This window comes from Hyaena hyaena, unplaced genomic scaffold (genome assembly GCF_003009895.1).
Source record: "Hyaena hyaena isolate Hyena2069 unplaced genomic scaffold, ASM300989v1 scaffold_558, whole genome shotgun sequence".
Lineage (NCBI taxonomy): Eukaryota > Metazoa > Chordata > Mammalia > Carnivora > Hyaenidae > Hyaena > Hyaena hyaena.
In genome coordinates this window covers 766,594-786,140 of record NW_024081188.1, presented here as the reverse complement: position 1 = coordinate 786,140, position 19,547 = coordinate 766,594, and the positions used below count along the sequence as shown (strand labels likewise).

The 19,547-nt window shown below is 41.6% G+C and overlaps 1 protein-coding gene and 1 non-coding gene across 2 annotated transcripts in view; one reads left to right on the top strand and one right to left on the bottom strand.

The window, feature by feature from the left end:
• Positions 1-19,547, top strand: part of OCLN (occludin) — a 56,951-nt gene that overhangs the window by 23,269 nt on the left and 14,135 nt on the right. Inside the window, exon 5 of the mRNA XM_039256045.1 lies at positions 19,052-19,197. Within this exon, the coding sequence (XP_039111976.1) occupies positions 19,052-19,197 (146 nt within the window). The remainder of the gene's footprint in view (positions 1-19,051; positions 19,198-19,547) is intronic.
• LOC120247958 lies at positions 13,400-13,511 on the bottom strand. The gene has a single exon (XR_005532449.1). It is a non-coding gene; the product is annotated as a U6 spliceosomal RNA (small nuclear RNA).

The following is a 19,547-nucleotide window of genomic DNA, read 5'->3' as shown; positions in this document are numbered from 1 at the left end:
CGTCGGGCTCTGTGCTGACTGCCAGCTCAGAGCCTGGAGCCTGTTTCAGTCTGTGACTCCCACTCTCTCTGACCCTCCTCTGCTCACGCTGTCTCTCTCTCTTAGAAATAAATAAAAAATATTTAAAAAAAAAAAACCATATATACATATATATGTATGTATTTTTAAAATTTATTTTATCTGATTGGTAACTAAAGATTTTGAAAATACAGTGAACTCTAAAGAAAATTCTTCCACCCTTAGTTACTGTTCTGGTATATTTTCTTTAATATCCCCATCTCCTCCTGTACCTTCTTAATCTGAATCCGAAGAAGTAGGACTATGTTCCCCATCAGTGTAAAATCCTATTTTTTAATAGAGTTTTCAAAAAAAATTTATTTAGTTATTTTTGAGATAGAGCCTAAGCATGAGCAGAGAGGGACAGAGAGAGATGGAGAGAGAATCCCAAGCAGGTTCCTCATTGTCAGCGCAGAGCCCAACACAGGGCTCAAACCCACAAACCGTGAGGACATGACCTGAGCTGAACTCAAGGGTTGGATGCTTAACCGACTGAGCCACCCAGGCACTCTATGTAAAGTCTTATTTTTTAATGTTTATTTATTTTATTTTATTGTGTTTATTTAATCTTTATTTGAGAGAGAGAAAGAGCTCAAGCAGGGAGGGGAGGGGAGCAGACAGAGAGGAAGACACAGACTCTTTAGCAGGCTGCAGGCTCTGAGCTGTCAGCACAGAACCCGACGCGGGGCTTGAACCCACAAACCATGAGATCATGACCTGAGCCAAAGTCAGACGCTTAACCGACTAAGCCACCCAGGTGCCCCTAAAATGTATTTATTTTTGAGAGAGAGCGGAAGCAGAGGAGGGGGAGAAGGAGGCTGGGTCGGAGGATCCAAAGCATCCTCTGTGCTGACAGTAGAGAGCCCGATGCAGAGCTTGAGTTTATGCACCTCGACATCATGACCTGATCTGAAGTGGGATGCTTAACCGACTGAGCCACCCTATCATCCCTAAAATCCTATTTTTGACTTAACATTATATTATAGGCTTTTTATCACATCATTAAGTATTTCTCAAATACATTTTTGCTATTGTTAGTTTTATTCAAGTACAATGTATATCTTACACAAAGTATAGCAGGTACACTAACTGCATGGCTTGTAAGTTTTTACAGGTACGCATACCTCAAAGAGATCAAGACATAGTTCATTCCAGCGTCCATGATTTCTTCATGCCCCTTCTCAATATCCCCTAGAGAGTGGTAACCTCTCTAATTTCTGTCACATCAGTTGGTTTTGCCCGTTCTTAAACTTCATATAAATGAAATTATGTACTGTGTCCTTTTGTGTCCACTTAATACAGTATCTGTGAGATTCATTTATACTGTTGCATCTGTCAGTATGATACTGTTTTAGTTTTTGTATTTTTTGGCAAAGTAGAAACTTTCCTAAGGATCCCCTTTAAAAAAAAAATCCCTTGGTCAGAATTATAGTGAAAAAAAAAAAAAGTTTCCCTAAAGGGGTGAAAGACATCACTGATGAAAGAAATTGAAGATGACATAAAGAAATGGAAAGACATTTCCATGCTTATGGATTGGAAGAATTAATATTGTTAAAATGTTTATGCTACCCGATGCAATCTACACATTTGATGCAATCGCTATCAAAATAACACCAGCATTTTTCACAGAATTAGAACAAACAATCTAACGTTTGTATGAAACCACAAAAGACCCCAAAGAGCCAAAGCAATCTTGAGAAAGAAAAAAACTGTATAGATATCACAATTCCAGACTTTACATTATATTATAAAACTTAGTAATCAAAAACAGCATGTTATTGACACAAAAATAGACATGTAGATAAATAGAATAGGATAGACAGCCTAGAAATAAGCCCGTGATTATATGGTCACTTTGTCTTCGACAAAGGAGGAAAGAATATGCAATGTGAAAAAGATAATCTCTTCAACAAATTATGTTGGGAAAACTGGACAGCTACATGCAAAAGAATGAAACTGGTCCACTTTCTTACATCATACAAAAATAAACTCAAAATGGATTAAAGACTTAAATGTGAGACCTGACCATAAAAATCATAGAAGCAAGCATAGTCTGACATCGGGCATAGGAACAATTTTCTAGATATGTCTCCAGAGGCAAGGGAAACAAAAGCAAAAATAAATTATTGGGACTATAAAAAATAAAAAGCTTCTGCACAGGAAAGGAAAGAATTAACAAAACTAAAAGGCAACCTATGAAATGGGGTAAGATATTTGCAAATGACTCATCTCATAAAGGTTAGTATCCAAAATATATAAAGAACTTAGAAACTCAACATCCAAAAAACAAATAATCCAATTTAAAAATGGGCAGAAGACATGAACAGACGTATCTCCCAAGAAGACATACAGATCACTAACAGGCATCTGAAAGGATGCTCAACATCACTCATCATCAGGGAAAAAGAAACCAAAACTACCATGAATGATCACCTCACACCTGCCAGAACAGCTAAAATCAACAACACAAGCAACAGATGCTGGGGAGGATGTGGAGAAATAGGAACCCACGCGCACTGCTGGTGGGAATGCAAACTGGAGCAGCTACTGTGGAAAACAGTATGGATGTTCCTCAAAAAGTTAAAAATAGAACTACCCTAGGATCCAGCAATTGCACTACTGAGTATTTATGAAAACACTAATTTAAAAAGGATATGTGTACCTCTATGTTGATAGCAGCATTATTTATAATAGCCAAAATACGGAAGCAGCCCAAGTCTCTATCTATTGATGAATGAATAAAAACAATGTGGTTTTATACACACACACACACACACACACACACACACAATGGAATATTGTTCAACCATTAAAAAGAATAAAATCTTGCCATCTGCAACGACATGGGTGGAATTAGAGTATACTGCTAAGTGAAGTCATTCAGCCTGAGAAAGACAAATGCCATATGATTTCATGTGGAATTTAAGAAATAAAACATGAGCAAGGGGGGAAAAATAGACAAAGCAAGAAACAGACTCTTAATATAGAGAACAAACTGAAGGTTACTGAGGGGAAGGTGGTGGGGGGATGGGTTAAGTAAGTGATGTGGATTATGGAGGGCACTTGTGATGAGCACTGGGTGTTGTATCCAAGTGTTGGATCACCATATTGTACACCTGAAACTAACAGAATATTGTATGTTAACTAACTGGAATTAAAATAGTAACTTAAAAATAAAAATTTGGGGCGCCTGGGTGGCTTAGTCGGTTAAGCATCCGACTTTCGCTTAGGTCATGATCTCGCGGTTCGTGGGTTCGAGCCCCGCGTCGGGCTCTGTGCTGATTGCCGGCTCAGAGCCTGGAGCCTGTTTCAATCTGTGACTCCCACTCTCTCTGACCCTCCCCTGCTCACGCTGTCTCTCTCTCTCTCTCTCTCTCCTAGAAATAAATAAAACATTAAAAAAATTTTTTTTAAAAATAATAAAAATTTAAAATGTCTCCCTGCCATCCTTGGGTGCCCATTTGCTTTTTTTTTTTAGGTATCTTTCCCCACCCTTTCCTGCTCTTCTAGGTACTCTTCTTAGTTTTTTATGATTTGTTTCATTGTTTTATTTTGCAAATATAAAACCAAAGAAAAATAGACTCCCTGCTTACTTACACCAAAGTTAGGGTGCTGATCGCACCATTCTCCCTGTACCTTGTCCTTTTTGCTTTCCAGAGCATCTTGATGAACTTCCTCACCACTTTTAAGGAGCCTCCTCCTCGTATGGTTGTACCATGATTTAATGTAACCAATCTCTCATTGATGGTTACATTTGTGATTTAGTAATACAATGACATGATTTAAAATCTTTGTATACCTTGTGTATGTGTCTAGTTTCTTCTAGTAGTACTAGTAGTACTGAGTGAGATATATATATATATATATATATATACACATCTATAATTTTCATAAATATTGAGAAAGTGAATACTGAAATTGCCTTTTAGAATAGTTGTACCAGTTTATACAACCATCAGTGATGTGTGAAATTCTGGTTCCGCACACTTTTTCTAGTAATATTCTGTGGTCCAGATGATTTGGCCAATCCCTATCGTTATTTTTTTCATTTTTTGACATTTTAAAACACTGGTTTTTGTTTATGGTGGTTTGCAAGAAGTTCTTAACATGAAAATAGTACATATTTATTGTAACAAAACACAAGCAACACAGGAAAAAGGAAGAAAGGGTGCCTTGCTGGCTCAGTCGGTAGAGCATACAGCTCTTGATCTCAGGGTCATGAGTTCAGGCCCCAACTGGAGCACAGAGCTTACTTACTTAATTAATTTAAAATTTTTTTAATGTTTATTTGTTTTTGAGAGAGGGAAAGAGAGACCCACACAGAACCCGAAGCAGGATCCAGGCTCCTAGGTGTCAGTACAGAGCCCGATGCAGGGCTCAAACTCATGAACTGTGAAATCATATCATGACCTGGGCCAAAGTTGGAAACTTAGCAGACTGAGTCACCCAAGCACCCTGAGCCTACTTAATCAGAAAAAAAAGGGTGGGGGGGGGGGTTCCCACCCCTCTCCCTCCAGTTCCCATTGGGGCTATGACGTTTAACAGATTTATATCTTTTTCTGTTCTTATTGATTGCATACATTCCAAGACACTCCTTTGTTCACTCCAATGTAATTGTTTGAGATTAGGTACTTGTTGTTGTAGTGTGGATGCTTCTCTTCCCCTAATTCCCCATCTCAGACTCCCTCCATGTGTACGGTCACAGACACAAAATCAGCACAGTATAGTAGAGTGGGTGTGAAGTGTAGACTCGAACCAAATTGCCTGAGTCATAATCCAGCCCTGCCAGTTGATTTTGTGAGACTGGCAAGGCCCTTCACGTCTCTACTTGAGCTTCCCCATCTCTAAAATGGGGATGATAATTGTACCTACCTTGTGGGTTTGTTACAATGAGTTAAATTTGTAAAATACTTAAAATAATTAAGTCTGTTGGTACATAATCCATTTACCTCGTTGCTTTTAGCAGCTGTGTGGTTTTACACAGTATGATGATACCATGAATCATTCCCCCCGTTGATGGACATTTTGATTGCTTCCAGTTGTTTGGTCTTCGAGATAGATAACGGTGCAGTGAACATTCTTAAACGTGTTCTCATGCACCCTTGCTAGTATTTGTATAAGATCTCTAAAAGTGTTCATCGAGTGTGCAAGTTTTGTGTTTTATTAGGTGCTGCCAAATTGCCTTGTTTTAAACATTATATGAGAGTGCTCATTTCACAACATCTTTGCCCTGCTCTGGACATTACCAGTCTAATGTTTACCAGTATCATAAGTGAAGATTAAGTTGTGTTTTACCTTTAAAAATTCTGTGATCCAGCATATTTCCTCTTGAATTTTTCATATTATTGCTTCATCTAAGACCAGCTTGAGGAAAGGACCCTGATCAGGCTTGGATTAGGTCACCATCTGTACACTAGCCTGCTGGGCTCAAGGGATGGCCCTCATCACATAATATGGCAGATGGCATTTCCCATAGTTACTGTGTGGCTAGGGAGATGGTTTGTAGAGAAACAGTGCTTTGTAAACAATACATACTACATGAATTAATTGTAATTGCCCTCTTATTTTTTATTCCATCTGGACATCTAGCCAGGTACACGTTCATAGTGCCTTTGGAATAGCTTAGGATGACTTTCTGAGCAGCTCTGAGTATGCCTGCTTTACCCCAGTGCCCCTCTGTACTCTGTCGCTCCTCCTGGGAGGGTGTCATGATGCTCAGATCCCTTTGGGTCCTTGCTTGAGCTGGCTTCTTACCAGTGCAGGGGATTGCGATCTGAGGAGCTGTGTCCTGGCAGAACACCAGGAGTGCCATGGGGCCCTATTCTGCCATGGTGCCAGAGCTGAGGTGGGGAAGACAAATATTCATTAGTCCTTGAAGATGAGTATTTCCTGTTGATCTTTGTGCTCAGATCTCTCTTCCCCCACCCGTACTTTCAGAAAGTCATAAATACAAATATCATGACATAGAGACTCATTTCCTTTAGAGTAAATACTTATAAGTGGGGACTGGCTTTGGAAGAGCACACGCCAATGGTAAATATTAAAGCATTGATTGTAAGACATGTGCCCTTGAGGTTAGGTTTTATTGATACCTACAGTGTTCTGGTGCGGTAGTAGCAAAGTTAAGAACCTTCGTTTCAGGTGCTCCTATGAATAACTTTTGATTTGGCTTTGGCAAAGTGAAACAGTTTGAGAGAGGTCTGGGTATTTAGGATGAGGTCCTCCAGTCTACCTCAGTGACCTTACCTGCAGTCAGCTCTGGGTCCACCAGGTGGACACACTAGTAAGATGGCGGCCAAGGTGGTGACACAGTGGGTCAAGAATAGACTGCTCTTGTTTAGACTTCTTTCTCAGTGCTCTTGCCAGTGTAGTACATCAAGCTGACTCAGGTTTGAGCTTCACATTTTAATTTTGGCAGTAAAGCTAAAAAAAAAAAAAAATCACAGTAGAAGAAAGAAAGGAACCAGCATTTCCTAAGTAACCATTATAGGCAAGCCACTGTATACGTGATCATTATCCTAACTGCAATCCTGACGGTGTGGGCGCTCTTCTCGCAGAAGGAGAGACTTAGGTTTGCAAAGGGTTTGTCTCAAACCTGACATCATGATCAGCAGGACAAGTACTGTATTTGCCTTGTAACTAGTGTTTTTGGGTCTGTTGTTTTTCCTCTGAGAGCCTCTGAGCCTTAGTTTTCTTTGCCAGCAGAATTGGGGAAAATAGCACTTAGATACTAAAACTAACAGACTAAAATGAGGTATACATGTGTAAGGTGCTTATCTACTGCAAACCAGCTTATCCATTCTCAGCTAGTATTTCCTGCACAGCTCCTAATTTGCACCCTTTTTCTTGTTATGCCACTTGACCGATTTCAGAAGCAAGAATAGAGTAAGTTTGGAGAGAACATGCCATTGACTCATTTCTCCATTGTTATCAAGTAGTAAATGAAGGTTGTTACACAAGATCGTATTTCTAAGTACTTAAGTCTAAAGGCCAACTTTGTTATCTAGGTAGTCTTGTTTCTAGAAATTTGTATGGTTTTGACATGGTGATGCAAGATGGATATAGCATTGTTTTCAGCACTTACCTGTCAGGATAGTTAGGATGATCTGTCTGGGTGTAGAGAAAGGGACAGGGTCCCTGATGTACATCTTGGACCCGGTCCTTTATGGTGAGCATTGGGTGGCTTTTGGTTTCCTTGGACTCTGATGAAGGAAATCACTTTGCCCTAAGGTGGTTTTATCTGTTCATTATATGTAAATGAAAATAAAGGTTTTGTCTACAGATAAGCTGATGCTGTCATGATTAAATGGCTTAGGGGGCAGCTGGGTGGCTCAAGTCTCCGACTACAGGACTACAGCTTAAGTCATGATTCCGCCGTTCGTGGGTTGTGGGTTCGAGTGCCGCATCGGGCTCTGTGCTGACAGCTCAGAGCCTGGAGCCTGCTTCGGGTTCTGTGTCTCCCTCTCTCTATATCTCTCCTGTTCTCGCACTCTGTCTCTCTCTCTCTCTCAAAAATAAATGAACATTAAAATTTTTTTAAAACGTGAAATAAAGGGCTTAGGTTAGGACCAGCATGTAATTTATTAACACACAGTAAATTTTAGCTAGAGTGATAATTGTCAGTGTTTGCACTGAGAGCTGGAATAAGGAAGCTGGGGTAAGAGTTCCCAAAATATAAATGCATTTAATGTTGGTTCAGTTTAACTTAATCTTCTCCTTATTTGTAAGCTTGCCACAAGATAAAATAACAAAGGCTTTCCGGAAAGTCGAAGGCAGGTTCTGCGTGTTATCTCCCTGCACACGGGAGCGGAGCGGGGAGGCAGGAGGGTGTGGGGCAGGTGACTGGGACTGGGTGGTGCTGGTAATCGGCACGAGACATCTGAAGAAACTTGAACGCCTTTTTAATTTTCAACCAGTGCCAGCATGCTTCGCAGTAATCCTGTGGACTGCTGACTGTCAGGATATTAGGTTCTCATCCTGGAACGATTGTGCTGTTATCTGTGGCCTCACAGGGGACAAAATGGACCAAAAGTGGAAGTGGTCTCCTGACCTGGCACCCAGCAGCGTGGAGTACAGAAAGCCCCCTCTGTCCCAGCATTCCCGTCAATGGAAAGGGGTTGGTGGATGGGCCGAGGCATCCTGGCGAGCCGGTTTAGAGAGTTGTAGCGAATGGTGAGGTGGGAGGTCGGAAGTGCGCTCGCGCTAGTGGCCGTGCCTGTGGCTGTCTGGAAGCAGAGATTCCCGGGCTTCCAGCCTACGCTTAATGCTGAGTGAACAGCAGTTTCCTGCTCTAAGCGGGGCAGTTGTCCCCTGCGTGGAGGAACGCTGTGTCCTCCCTCAGCTGTTCTCACACATGCTTAGCGGGCACCAGCATCACCTTCAGGGCTGGTGAAAACAGCCTGTTGGATGGACCCCACCCCAACCCCCATGGCTTCTCGTGTTCAGCACTGGGGCGGGGGAATTTGTGAGTCTAACAAGTTCTCAAGTCAAGGTGATGTTACTGGTCTGGGGACCACTCTCTTTGAGAACCACTGGTCTTTAGAGCCAAGCTGCAGCTGAAACACTTCAAGCCCAGAGAGCTTTTGAGTTAAGGTAAAGCCTTTTCTAACCCACCGCATACTTAGAAAATGGTATTGTCTGGGGCACCTGGGTGGCTCAGTTGGTTAAGCATCTGACTTCAGCTCAGGTCATGATCTCACAGTTCGTGGGTTTGAGCCCCGCGTCGGGCTCTGTGCTGACAGCCAGCTCAGAGCCTGGAGCCTGTTTCAGATTCTGTGCCTCCCTCTCTCTCTGACCCTCCCCTGCTCATGCTGTCTTTCTCTCTCTGTCTCTCAGAAATAAATAAAGCATTAAAAAAGAAAAAGAAAGAAAGAAAAGAAAATGGTATTGTCATAGAGTAATAGAATAAGCTAAAAGAATTTGGGACCCCCCACGTGTTGGCTGACCACGGGCCGTGAGGACCAGGTGTTTTGTGCCTTGGGGCACACCTGTTGGAGTGTGCTGGCACAGGCTACATGCGTATTAAAACACAGTCTGCGCCAGGATTTCTTTTTCTGTTTCTAGAACAAGGGGGCTGAGGGTGAAGTTTCTCCACTGCACCCCCTGCCAAAGCTTGAACAACTCAGTATTCTGAAGGAGCTGCAGAATTCATCTTGGCTGGTGTGTGTTAATACTTCCCTGTGGGCAGCGTGTATTTGGGTAAGGGGACCTTGTGTTTGCTAAATCCTCAGTGCCACGTGATTAACATAAATTAATCAGACTTTGCTCAAACTTTGTCCGTCCGTGATGTCTTCATTTGCGGGATCTGTCCATCGGGGAGCATCCGCCTTCAAACAACCAGGAGTGGAGAAACATCTGAGGGTACTTTTTCCGAGGCAATTTTGAGGTTCTTGTTGAGGGAGCATCTGTGAGTGTAAAATAACAGCAAACAGGAAAAACGAGTCGGACCACTTACTGTTCTGAGAACTTGTAGTGCAAGGGAAGGGGCAACTCAGGTTGTAAAAACGGGAGATGATACTTTGAGATTGCAGTGCTTTTCCCTCTGATGTCTGATGTGTTTCTCCACTTTTAATTACCAAGCAGGAAAAGCCTTTCTGTTTCCCTTCGGAGGGTGGTGTTCCTACGCTCTGTTCGAAACAAAGGCACCTGGTGATAAAGCACGTATTCATTTTAGGTTTTGTTTTTTGGTTTTGAGAGAGAGAAACTGAGCAAGCAGCAGTGGGGGGCCAGGGGTGTGAGGGGACAGAGAGAGAGGGAGCGAGAAAGAATCCCAAGCAGGTTCCACATCATCAGCACAGAGCCCGATGTGGGGTTCGAACCCATGAACCGTGAGACCATGACCTGAGCTGAAACCAGGCTTTGGACGCTTAACTGACTGAGCCACCCAGGCACCCCAGCATGTATTCATTTTAATTTTCAAGTCAATTTAATCCATAGTAATTTTGTGTCGAAAGCTGCTCTAACAGTGTTAGTCTAGTAGGTAAATAAAACTTCAAATGGATTCACGTCATATCCCATTACGGTGTGGTAAGGAGTTAAGGCAATGAGAATGATTCCTTTGGTTACAGGGAGTAATCAGTACTACTCAAGAATATGAGTATGTTATGCCAGAATGAGCCGGTTTGGGAGTCAGGTGGATGAGGGTTCCAATCCTCCCTCTACCATGTGACCTTGAGCAAATTAATTTAAACTCAGAGACTCAATTTCCTCATCTGAAAATGGAAATAATCCTATCTCACCAGGCGGTGATGAGGAATAGACAGGTTTCATAGGCACATGGTTGATACTCAAACACATGAACTTTCCCTTTTGTTCTTAGAGGTAGATGACTTTTGTCACATTGCTACCACCAGTTGGATGCAGGTCTAGCCTGATTCTGTTTCCTGTGTTGGGTGAAGTAGGAATGAAGACAGGACGAAAAGAAAAGTGGGGGATGGCTGTTATTGCACCTTTTTGGTTGTATTAATTCCAAATAACACTGATTTGCATGGAGAGAAGGGTTTCCCCACACTTAGTTTCGGGAGAAGAAGGTTTTCTTTCTTTTGAAAAAGAAATTTTTTTAATGTTTTTATTTTTGAGAGAGTGACAAGAGTGGAGGGTTAGGGCCAGAGAGAGAAGTAGACCTAGAATCCGACAGCAGGCTCCAGGCTCTGAGCTGTCAGCACAGAGCCTGATGCAGGGCTCAAACCCATGAACTGTGAGTTCATGACCTGAGCTGAAGTGTTGACGCTTAACCGACAGAGCCACCCAGGTGCCCCTAGAAAATTTTCTTTCAACGCGACCTAAAAATTCTTCAACCTTTTTATGCCATCTCTGACTTCAAGGAGTCAGGGTCACATGGCCTCTCAGGAGTCCATAGAGGCACGCGTGACGGTGGACATGGCTTTGTGAAGTGAGGAAATCACAGTGAGGAGGCCAGGTGTTTGGAGTGCAGCCCATCTGGGGCCTAGCTCTTTGTGTGCCTCTTGGCCCCCCACGGGGATTTAGGATGTTTTCATGAACTCTCCAAGGAGTGTTAGATTGTATTTGTTACCAAGATATTTTTCACAAGTGTATGATCAGAACTCTTCTGATAATTAAATTTTGAATAAAAATTTGTCCTCATTATAATGACCTCTTGTGAAAATCTTTTGAAATTACTTGATTTGAATGTATTTCGTTTTGACATTTTAGAAACACTTCTTTTTTCATTATGAATATGAATCGGAGTGAACCTGCCCTGTGTATTACCGTAAATTAATTCATTGTACTCTGTGAACTTGTCATTTTTTGAAGTTAGTCTCAATAGTGAGTCTGTATCATTCTTGTGGTTGTTTAGGTCTCCTTTTTTCCTCAGCCTCTTAGCATGTCTGTGTTTCTTTCTGGTGTCTTGTTTTCCCCTTTTTTTAATGTTTATTTTTGAAAGACAGTGAGTGGCGGAGGGACAGAGAGAAGGGGACATAGGGTCAGAAGCAGGTTCTGGGCTGAGAGCAGAAAGCCCAGTTTGGGGCTTGAACTCAGGAACTGTGAGATCACAATCTGAGCCGAAGTCAGACACTCAACTGACTGAGCCACCCAGGCGCCCCTGTTGTTTTTTTCTTTTTTAAAGTCTGGGTGTGAGGTGGGGTTCCACTATCAGCACCTCCTCAAGCAGAACCCAGTTACGGGAAGCCAGCTGGGCCCCCCGGGTGGATTTCTGCTGCCTACAGCATCCCTCTCCCTTCACTGGGGTCTCCTCCGCACCGGAGGGCCCGGGGTGGGAGTGCGGGATCAGCCCTTCCACCTGGCCCAAGAGTCCCCTGGGCTTCAGAGCTGCAACTCCGGTCATGATGGACTCTCATACTATTTTTTCCCATCAGTAATTAAAAGACATATCTTTTTTTCTTCATGTTTTCACTCTGCTTTCTTTTGACCCTAATTTCTTAGAGCTTTTCTTAAGTTATTGGAGGAAAATTGTCCACCATTTGCTGTATAGCATTAAGCCTCACTTTTCTCTGGTTCTAAGGCTTTAAAAATTTACTACAGTCTTTAGAATGATTGGTTTTGCCTGTTTACATGTTTGTTTGTTTTTTTGAATGTTTTATTTATTTCTAGGAGAGAGAGAGAGAGAGACAGCGTGAACAGGGGAGGGTCAGAGAGAGAGGGAGTTGCAGACTGAAACAGGCTCCAGGCTCCGAGCTGGCAGTCAGCACAGAGCCCGACGCGGGGCTCGAACCCACGAACCGCGAGATCATGACCTAAGCGAAAGTCGGACGCTTAACCGACTAAGCCACCCAGGCGCCCCGCCTGTTTACATGTTTTAAAGAACGTTCGCTAGGGGTGCCTGGGTGGCTCAGTCAGCTGAGCGTCTTTGGCACAGGTCATGATCTCACCATTTATGAGTTCATGCCCCACATCGGGATCTCTGCTGTCAGCGCAGACCCTGCTTTAGATCCTCTGTCCATCTCTCTGCCTCTCCCCCTCTCCTCCCCTCTTAAAAATAAATAAAACATTAAAAAAAAGAAGAAGAACTTGAGCTACATCATCAGGTTTTGTGGGCTGGCTGGCCACCCTATCCGTAATACAGTGAAGCTCAGAAATCCCTTTGCTCACACCAGGAACACAGGCTGAGGACTCCTTGTATAAATTACTAATCCCTGGTTCAGTCCCCATTGGGGCTTCTCCCCTTCTGTCCTTTGAAAGCAGCAGGTTTATACTCACTTTGCAGTCGTACTATGAGAAAAGCAGTATTTTAGCTTCTTTGAGAAAAATGAAGCATAAAAAGGAAACAAGTACCTTACCACTTGTTTTACAAATACATTTTGCCTTGGCTTCTAGGTTTTTAAGCTCCTTTTTATTTATTTATTTTTTTTATTTTTTTTTTTATGTTTTTTATTTATTTCTAGGAGAGAGAGAGAGAGAGCATGAGTAGGGGAGGGTCAGAGAGAGAGGGAGTCACAGACTGAAACAGGCTCCAGGCTCTGAGCTGGCAGTCAGCACAGAGCCCGACGCGGGGCTCGAACCCACGAACCGCGAGATCATGACCTAAGTGAAAGTCGGACGCTTAACCGACTAAGCCACCCAGGCGCCCCTAAGCTCCTTTTTAAAAGACAGAGACTGAGCACCTGGGTGGCTCAGTTGGTTAAGTGTCCGACTTCGGCTCAGGTCAGATCTCATGGTTCGTGGGTTCGAGCCCCGCGTCGGGCTCTGTGCTGACGGCTCAGAGCCTGGAGCCTGTTTCAGATTATGTGTCTTCCTCTCTCTCTCTGCCCCTCCCCCACTCATGCTCTGTCTCTGTCTCAAAAATAAATAAACTATAAAGGAATTTTTAAAAAAATACAGAGACTGCTGCTTATTCATCATTGGGTCTGGCTGACGATTTTTTTTTAATCTGCAAAGCATCATAAATTTTCATGCCATTCTTGTGCAGTGGCCATATTAATAATTAATCTTCCCTGCATTGTTCTAACTTTAGTATGTGTTTTGCCAAAGCAAGCACTGCCTTGGAGTTTTTTGTGCATATGTGTAAAAAAAAAAAAAAAAAAAAAAAAGGATATAAGAATATAAGAAACGGGAGCCCTATTCTGGAGGGTGAAGTTGGTCAAGCTAGTCCAGTTCTGCTGACTCTAAGAGATAAAGGTCAGCTCACAGCAGCTCATTCGATAGGGTGTTTGAATATACACAGTGTAGAAATACAAGTCATAAGTCGGGTAACCTTTATGCAACAACTCTGGGCTCCTGAGTGTGTGCCAGGTACCATGCTGGGCTCTAGAAACCCAAAGAGGAAGAAGATAGGAGACTGCCCCAGTAACCATGGTGGATAGTCACAGAGGCTTTCGCGTGAGCGGTGTATTTAAATATTCCATGTTACCATTTACAAGGTGTAGGTCCTTGGGAAAGTTGTCATAGCTTCCTCATTTCTAAAAAGGGAATAATATGGGGCGCCTGGGTGGCTTAGTCGGTTAAGTGTCCGACTTTCGCTTAGGTCATGATCTCGTGGTTTGTGGGTTCGAGCCCCGCGTCGGGCTCTGTGCTGACTGCCAGCTCAGAGCCTGGAGCCTATTTCAGAGTCTGTTTCTCCCTCTCTCTCTGGCCCTCCCCTGCTCACGCTGTCTCCTCTCTCCTCTAGAAATAAATAAAACATTAAAAAAAAAAAAGTTTATTTAAAAAGAGAATAATAGTACCTACCTGTAAGGCTGAGCCTACTACACGATCTGTCAGTTCATTGTTTGGCACATTGTAAGCAGGCGGGCAGTACTGGCTGCTTACTTACAGGACAGTGCACTGTCCACTGGACTTAGAGATCAGGGGAGCAAGCCAATATCCTGTGTGTGAGCAGTTGTTCCGCAGTGCACGAGTGCTCTGGTGGGAGGCTTATGTACACAGGTATTCACGGAGATAGGAGGACAGGTGGCTGCCTCTCCCAGCAGAGACATGGGCGGAAGGCCTCCAGGGGGTAGTGAGCCAAAACTTGAAGCCCAATTAAGGATTACCTGGCAAAGAAAGGGGAAGGACATTCCATTCCAGGCAGTAAAAAGTTTACAAGGATACCCAGACATCTTTTCTTTTTGTAAGGTTTTGGTTTCAGGTTTGCCAGAGTCATTAAAGCTTTACGTTCTGTGTTGAGGTTGTGAAGGATGACAACCTGGAAAAGGGTTAAATGGGTTTTTAAGAAAAGGAAGTCATTTTAAATTCTGATGAAGTGTCCAGAATAAGAATAGACCTTTGACTTGGTAGCACGTTTGCCTGTGAAGCTTGGCAATGGTGTCAAGTCCTAGGGAATTCAGTGGGAGCCAAGAATGGTTCCCAGCCATCCCTGTCCCCACTGTGGTGCCATCTAAGCACACTCACGTGCAACCTACCCACAGGTTTCCCAGTTGCAGACAGATTGCACTTTCAGAAAATGATCCCACTCTTTTCTGGCTTGAGGGTCTATTAAACAATCAAGAATACCTTGTGTACTGGGGCGCCTGAGTGACTCATTCGGTTAAACATCCAACTCTTGGTTTCAGCTCAGGTTATGATCTCATGGTTTCATGAGTTCGAGCCCAACATCAGACTCTGCTGACTGCACAGAGCCTGCTTAGGATTCTCTCTCTCTCTCTCTCTCTCTCTCTCTCTCTCTGTCTCCCCTCCTCATGCTGTCTCTGTCTCTCAAAAATAAATGAACATACAAAAAAAAAGAATACTTTATGTACTTAAAGTGGTGCAATACTTGGTATGTGTTATTGCACCAATAGGAAAGGAGCAGGTCATGTTTTGATGCTATGGAAAACACGGCGTAAAGTGTGTGTTTCAGAGAAGTACAGTGTATTGATACTGAACCTAATTGCAAGGATTTATAATAGCAAAATAATCCCATTAAAACTCTGCTGTCACCTTCAAATACTTACAAAAATTCTTTGTTTAGACCCAGTAGCTTTAATTTCAGAACCCAGCATCTTCTGAGTTTTTACAGTGCTTATCAAGATACTGTGCCAAATACGATGCCTTGTCATGTAATTTGATTGCAAAGAGAATTTTATGAACTAGGTAGTTTCCCCGTTCCCCCCCACTTTTTTTTTTATTGAAGTATAGCTAACATACAATGTTATATTAAGTTCAAGTATACAACATAATGATTCAACAATCTTGACTTCATCGTGTTGCATAATCATATTTGTCACCAAACAAGATTATTACGGTCTTATTAACTATATTTTCTATGCCGTGTTTTTCATCTTTGTGACTTATTTTGTAACTGCAAGTTTATACCTGTTATTCCTCTTTAATTTACTTATCCCCCCACCCACCTCCCCTCTAGCAACCAGAAGTTTGTTCTCCGTATTTAAGAGTCTGTTTTTGTCTTTTTTTCCTGTTTGTTTTGTTTCTTAAATTCCATATATGAGTGAAATAATAAGGTGTTTCTCTTTATCTGACTTGTTTCACTTAACGTAATACTAAGTCCATCCATGTCATTGAAAATGGCCAGGTCTCGTTCTTTTTTATGGCAGAGTAACATTCCATTGTACATATATATATCACATCTTCTTTACCCATTCATCTATCATTGGATATTTTTGTTGCTTTTGTGTCTTGGTTATAATAGATAATGCTGCAGTAAACACAGAGGTGCATGTACCTTTTCAAATTAGTGTTTCTATTTTCTTTGAGCCAGTAGCCACTAGTGAAATTACTGGATCATATGGCCTTTCTATTTTTAATTTTTTGAGGAAACTCTGTACTGTTTTCCAAAGGGGATGCATCAATTTGTATTCTTTCCAGTAATGCACAAGGGGTCCTTTTTCTCCACACCCTCACCAATTTCTTATCTTTTTGTTATGATTTGTTGGTGTTTTGTCTTTTTATTGTTTTTGATTTTAGCTATTCTGACAGGTGTAGGGAAATACCTCATTTTGGTTTTGATTTGCATCTCCCTGATGATTTGTGATGTTGAGCATCTTTTCTTGTGTCTCTTGGCCATCTGTTTGTCTTTTTTGGAAAAATGTTTAACAAGCCCTCTACTCATCCTTTAATCAGATTATTAGGTTTTACTTGATGTTGAGTTGTATAAATTCTTTATATATTTTGGATTATTAATCCCTTACTGGATAAATCATTTGCAAAGATCTCCAAATTTAGTAGGTTGCCTTTTTTGTTTTGTTGATTGTTTCCTTTGCTGTCTGGAAGCTTTTCTATTTTGGTGTAGTCCCAGCATTTCATTTTTGCTTTTGTTTCTCTTGCCTCAGGAAATCTACCTAGAAAAATGTTCCCATAGCTGATGCCAGAGAGATTACTGCCTATGCTTTCTTCTAGGAGTTTTATGGTTTCAGGTCTCACAAGCAGGTCTTTCGGCTTGTGAGTTTGAGTTTTAGTGTGTGGTGTAAAATAGTGGCCCAGTTTCATTCTTTGGCATGTAGCTGTCCAGTTTTCCCAGCACCATTTGTTGAAGAGACTGTGTTTTCCCCGTTGTATATTCTTGTCTCCTTTGTCATAGATTAATTGACCATATAAGTTTAGATTTATTTCTGGGTGCTCTATTGTGTTCCATTGATCTATGTGTCTGTTTTGGTGCCAGTACCATACTATTTTGATTACTTGAGATTTTTAGGGTATCTTGTAATCAGGAATGGTGACACCTCCAGCTTTCTTCTTTCTCAAAACTGTTTTGACTACTTGGAGTCTTTGTGTTTCCATACAAATTTTAGTATTATTCTCCTTCTGTGAACAGTGCTGTTGATATTTTGATAGGGATTGCAGTATATCTGTAGATTGCTTTGAGAAGTGTGAACATTTTAACATGGTTCTTCTAACCCATGAGCATGTAATATCTTTCCATTTGTTCGTGTCATCTTCAATTCCTTTCATCATTTTTTATGGTTTTTCGAGTACAGGTCTTTCACGTCTTTGGTTAAATTTATTTCTAGTTATTTTTTTCTTGTTGGTACAATTGTAAATTGGATTATTTTCTTAATTCCTCTTTCCGCTACTTCATTATTAGTGTATAGAAATGCAACATGGTTGTCTGGGTGGCTCAGTTTGTTAGGTATCTGACTCGGTTTCGGCTCGGGTCATGATCTCACAGTTTGTAAAATTTAAGCCCCCCATCAGGTTCTGCACTGACAGTGTGGAACCTGCTTGGAATTCTCTCTCTCTATGTCTCCACCTCTCCTGCTTTCTCTGTCTCTCTCTCTCTCTCTCAAAATAAATAAACTTTTAAAAAAGGAGTGTTTAAAAAAGAAAAGGAGAAGCCACAAATTTCTGTATAATGGTTTTGTAGCCTGCAACTTTACTGGATTCATTTATCAGTTCTGGTAGTTTTTGGTAGAGTCTTTAGGGTTTTCTGTATGTACTATCATGTCACTTTTGAAGTGAAAGTTGACTTCTTACTTACCAATTTAAATGCTTTTTATTTCTTTTTCCTGTCTGCTGCAGCTACAGCTTCCAGTACTATGTTCGATAAAAGTGGTAATTTCCCTATTTCTTGATGAAAAGAGACAGATTTTCTAGAACTTGTAGTTGGCAGATCTAGAGTGAGCCTGGGTTAATCTCATGTCATTGTTTTCATTACCAGGCTAAACCAGTATTTCCTCCTTATTTTTGAAACGTTGCTCTTTTTCACAGAACTAATTTTTGTGGAGTTATTTTTAATTTTCCCCCACACCTTATTTCTGTTACTTTGTAACAACTAAGTGACTTACCTGAGTTTAACAGTTGTTGTTATTATTGTTATTATTTGCAGAGTAATATGTAATAAAGATTGGAAATGAAATTGAAAGTGTTGGATCTACTACATAAAATCCAACAATCATGGTTGGGATCCCGTCTTTCTGCCCCTTCCCTACTTTGTGCACGAGAATGCTCTCTGTCTCACAAAAATAAACAAATAAATAAACTTTAAAAAATGAGATTAATCTTTCTCATATGGGGTGGAACAATTACCAAGGATGATGATTCTGCCTGGTCACATCAGGATGAGAGTCAGGTCACTGTGATTTTTTTTCCTTCTTTGTAATTCATCCTGGACTTGTTACACTAAGGAATTGGCATCACTGTTACTGTGGCGTCAGTAACAATACTGATTTGATTGTTTACACTAACAATAACAAGGTCGTCGTTACAGGTTAATAGTATTTAATGAGCCTGTAAGTATTAGGTAATTTTATATGTGATATTTTTCTTCCGTTTCTTTCTCCTTTAAACTGCAGGCTTGCTCATGCTCTCTCTCTCCTTCAAAAGTAAATAAACATTAAAAAAAATTTTTTTTTAAAAACCTGCAGACTCATGGGGCGCCTGGGTGGCTCAGTCAGTTAAGCGTCCGACTTTAGCTCAGGTCATGATCTCACAGTTTGTGGATTCAAGCCCCGTGTAGGGCTCTGTGCTGACAGCCAGCTCAGAGCCTGGAGCCTGTTTCAGATTCTGTGTCTCCCTCTCTCTCAGACCCTCCCCTGCTCACACTGTCTCTCTCTCTCTCTGAAATAAATAAAACCTTAAAAAATTTTCTTTTAAAACCCTGCAGGCTCAGTAATAATTGTATCTTTTGGGTTTGTTTCTTTAGGTTAAAAATGTTTCTGCTGGCACACAAGACATGCCTCCTCCCCCCTCTGACTATGTGGAGAGAGTGGACAGTCCCATGGCCTACTCTTCCAATGGTAAAGTGAATGACAGGAGGTCATATCCAGAGTCTTCCTATAAATCAACACCGTAAGTAGCAGCTTCCTTCTCTTCAGATAGAATGAGTCAAAATAAAAAAGATGGATAAAATCAGTTCCTGTTGTGCCATTTTCCATTAAAAAGAAGAAGAGAAAGAAAAACAAAACTAACAGTTTCCCAAAGGTTGGAGACTGATGTTTGCATGTTGGTGGATGCTTGCGGCTACTTGGAAGATGAGGAGAGAGGGGCTGTAAGTTGGAGGGGTCTTCCCCATCTAAGCTGAAAGTGCTTCTTTTTTCTCTTGCTGGTTTAATAGAGAAAGGGTAAGTTGGGTTTTTTCACTCTAAAAAGGTGGTTCTCTTTCTGTTTCTGGTTTTGAAGTTGAGGTGAGGGTCAGGGAC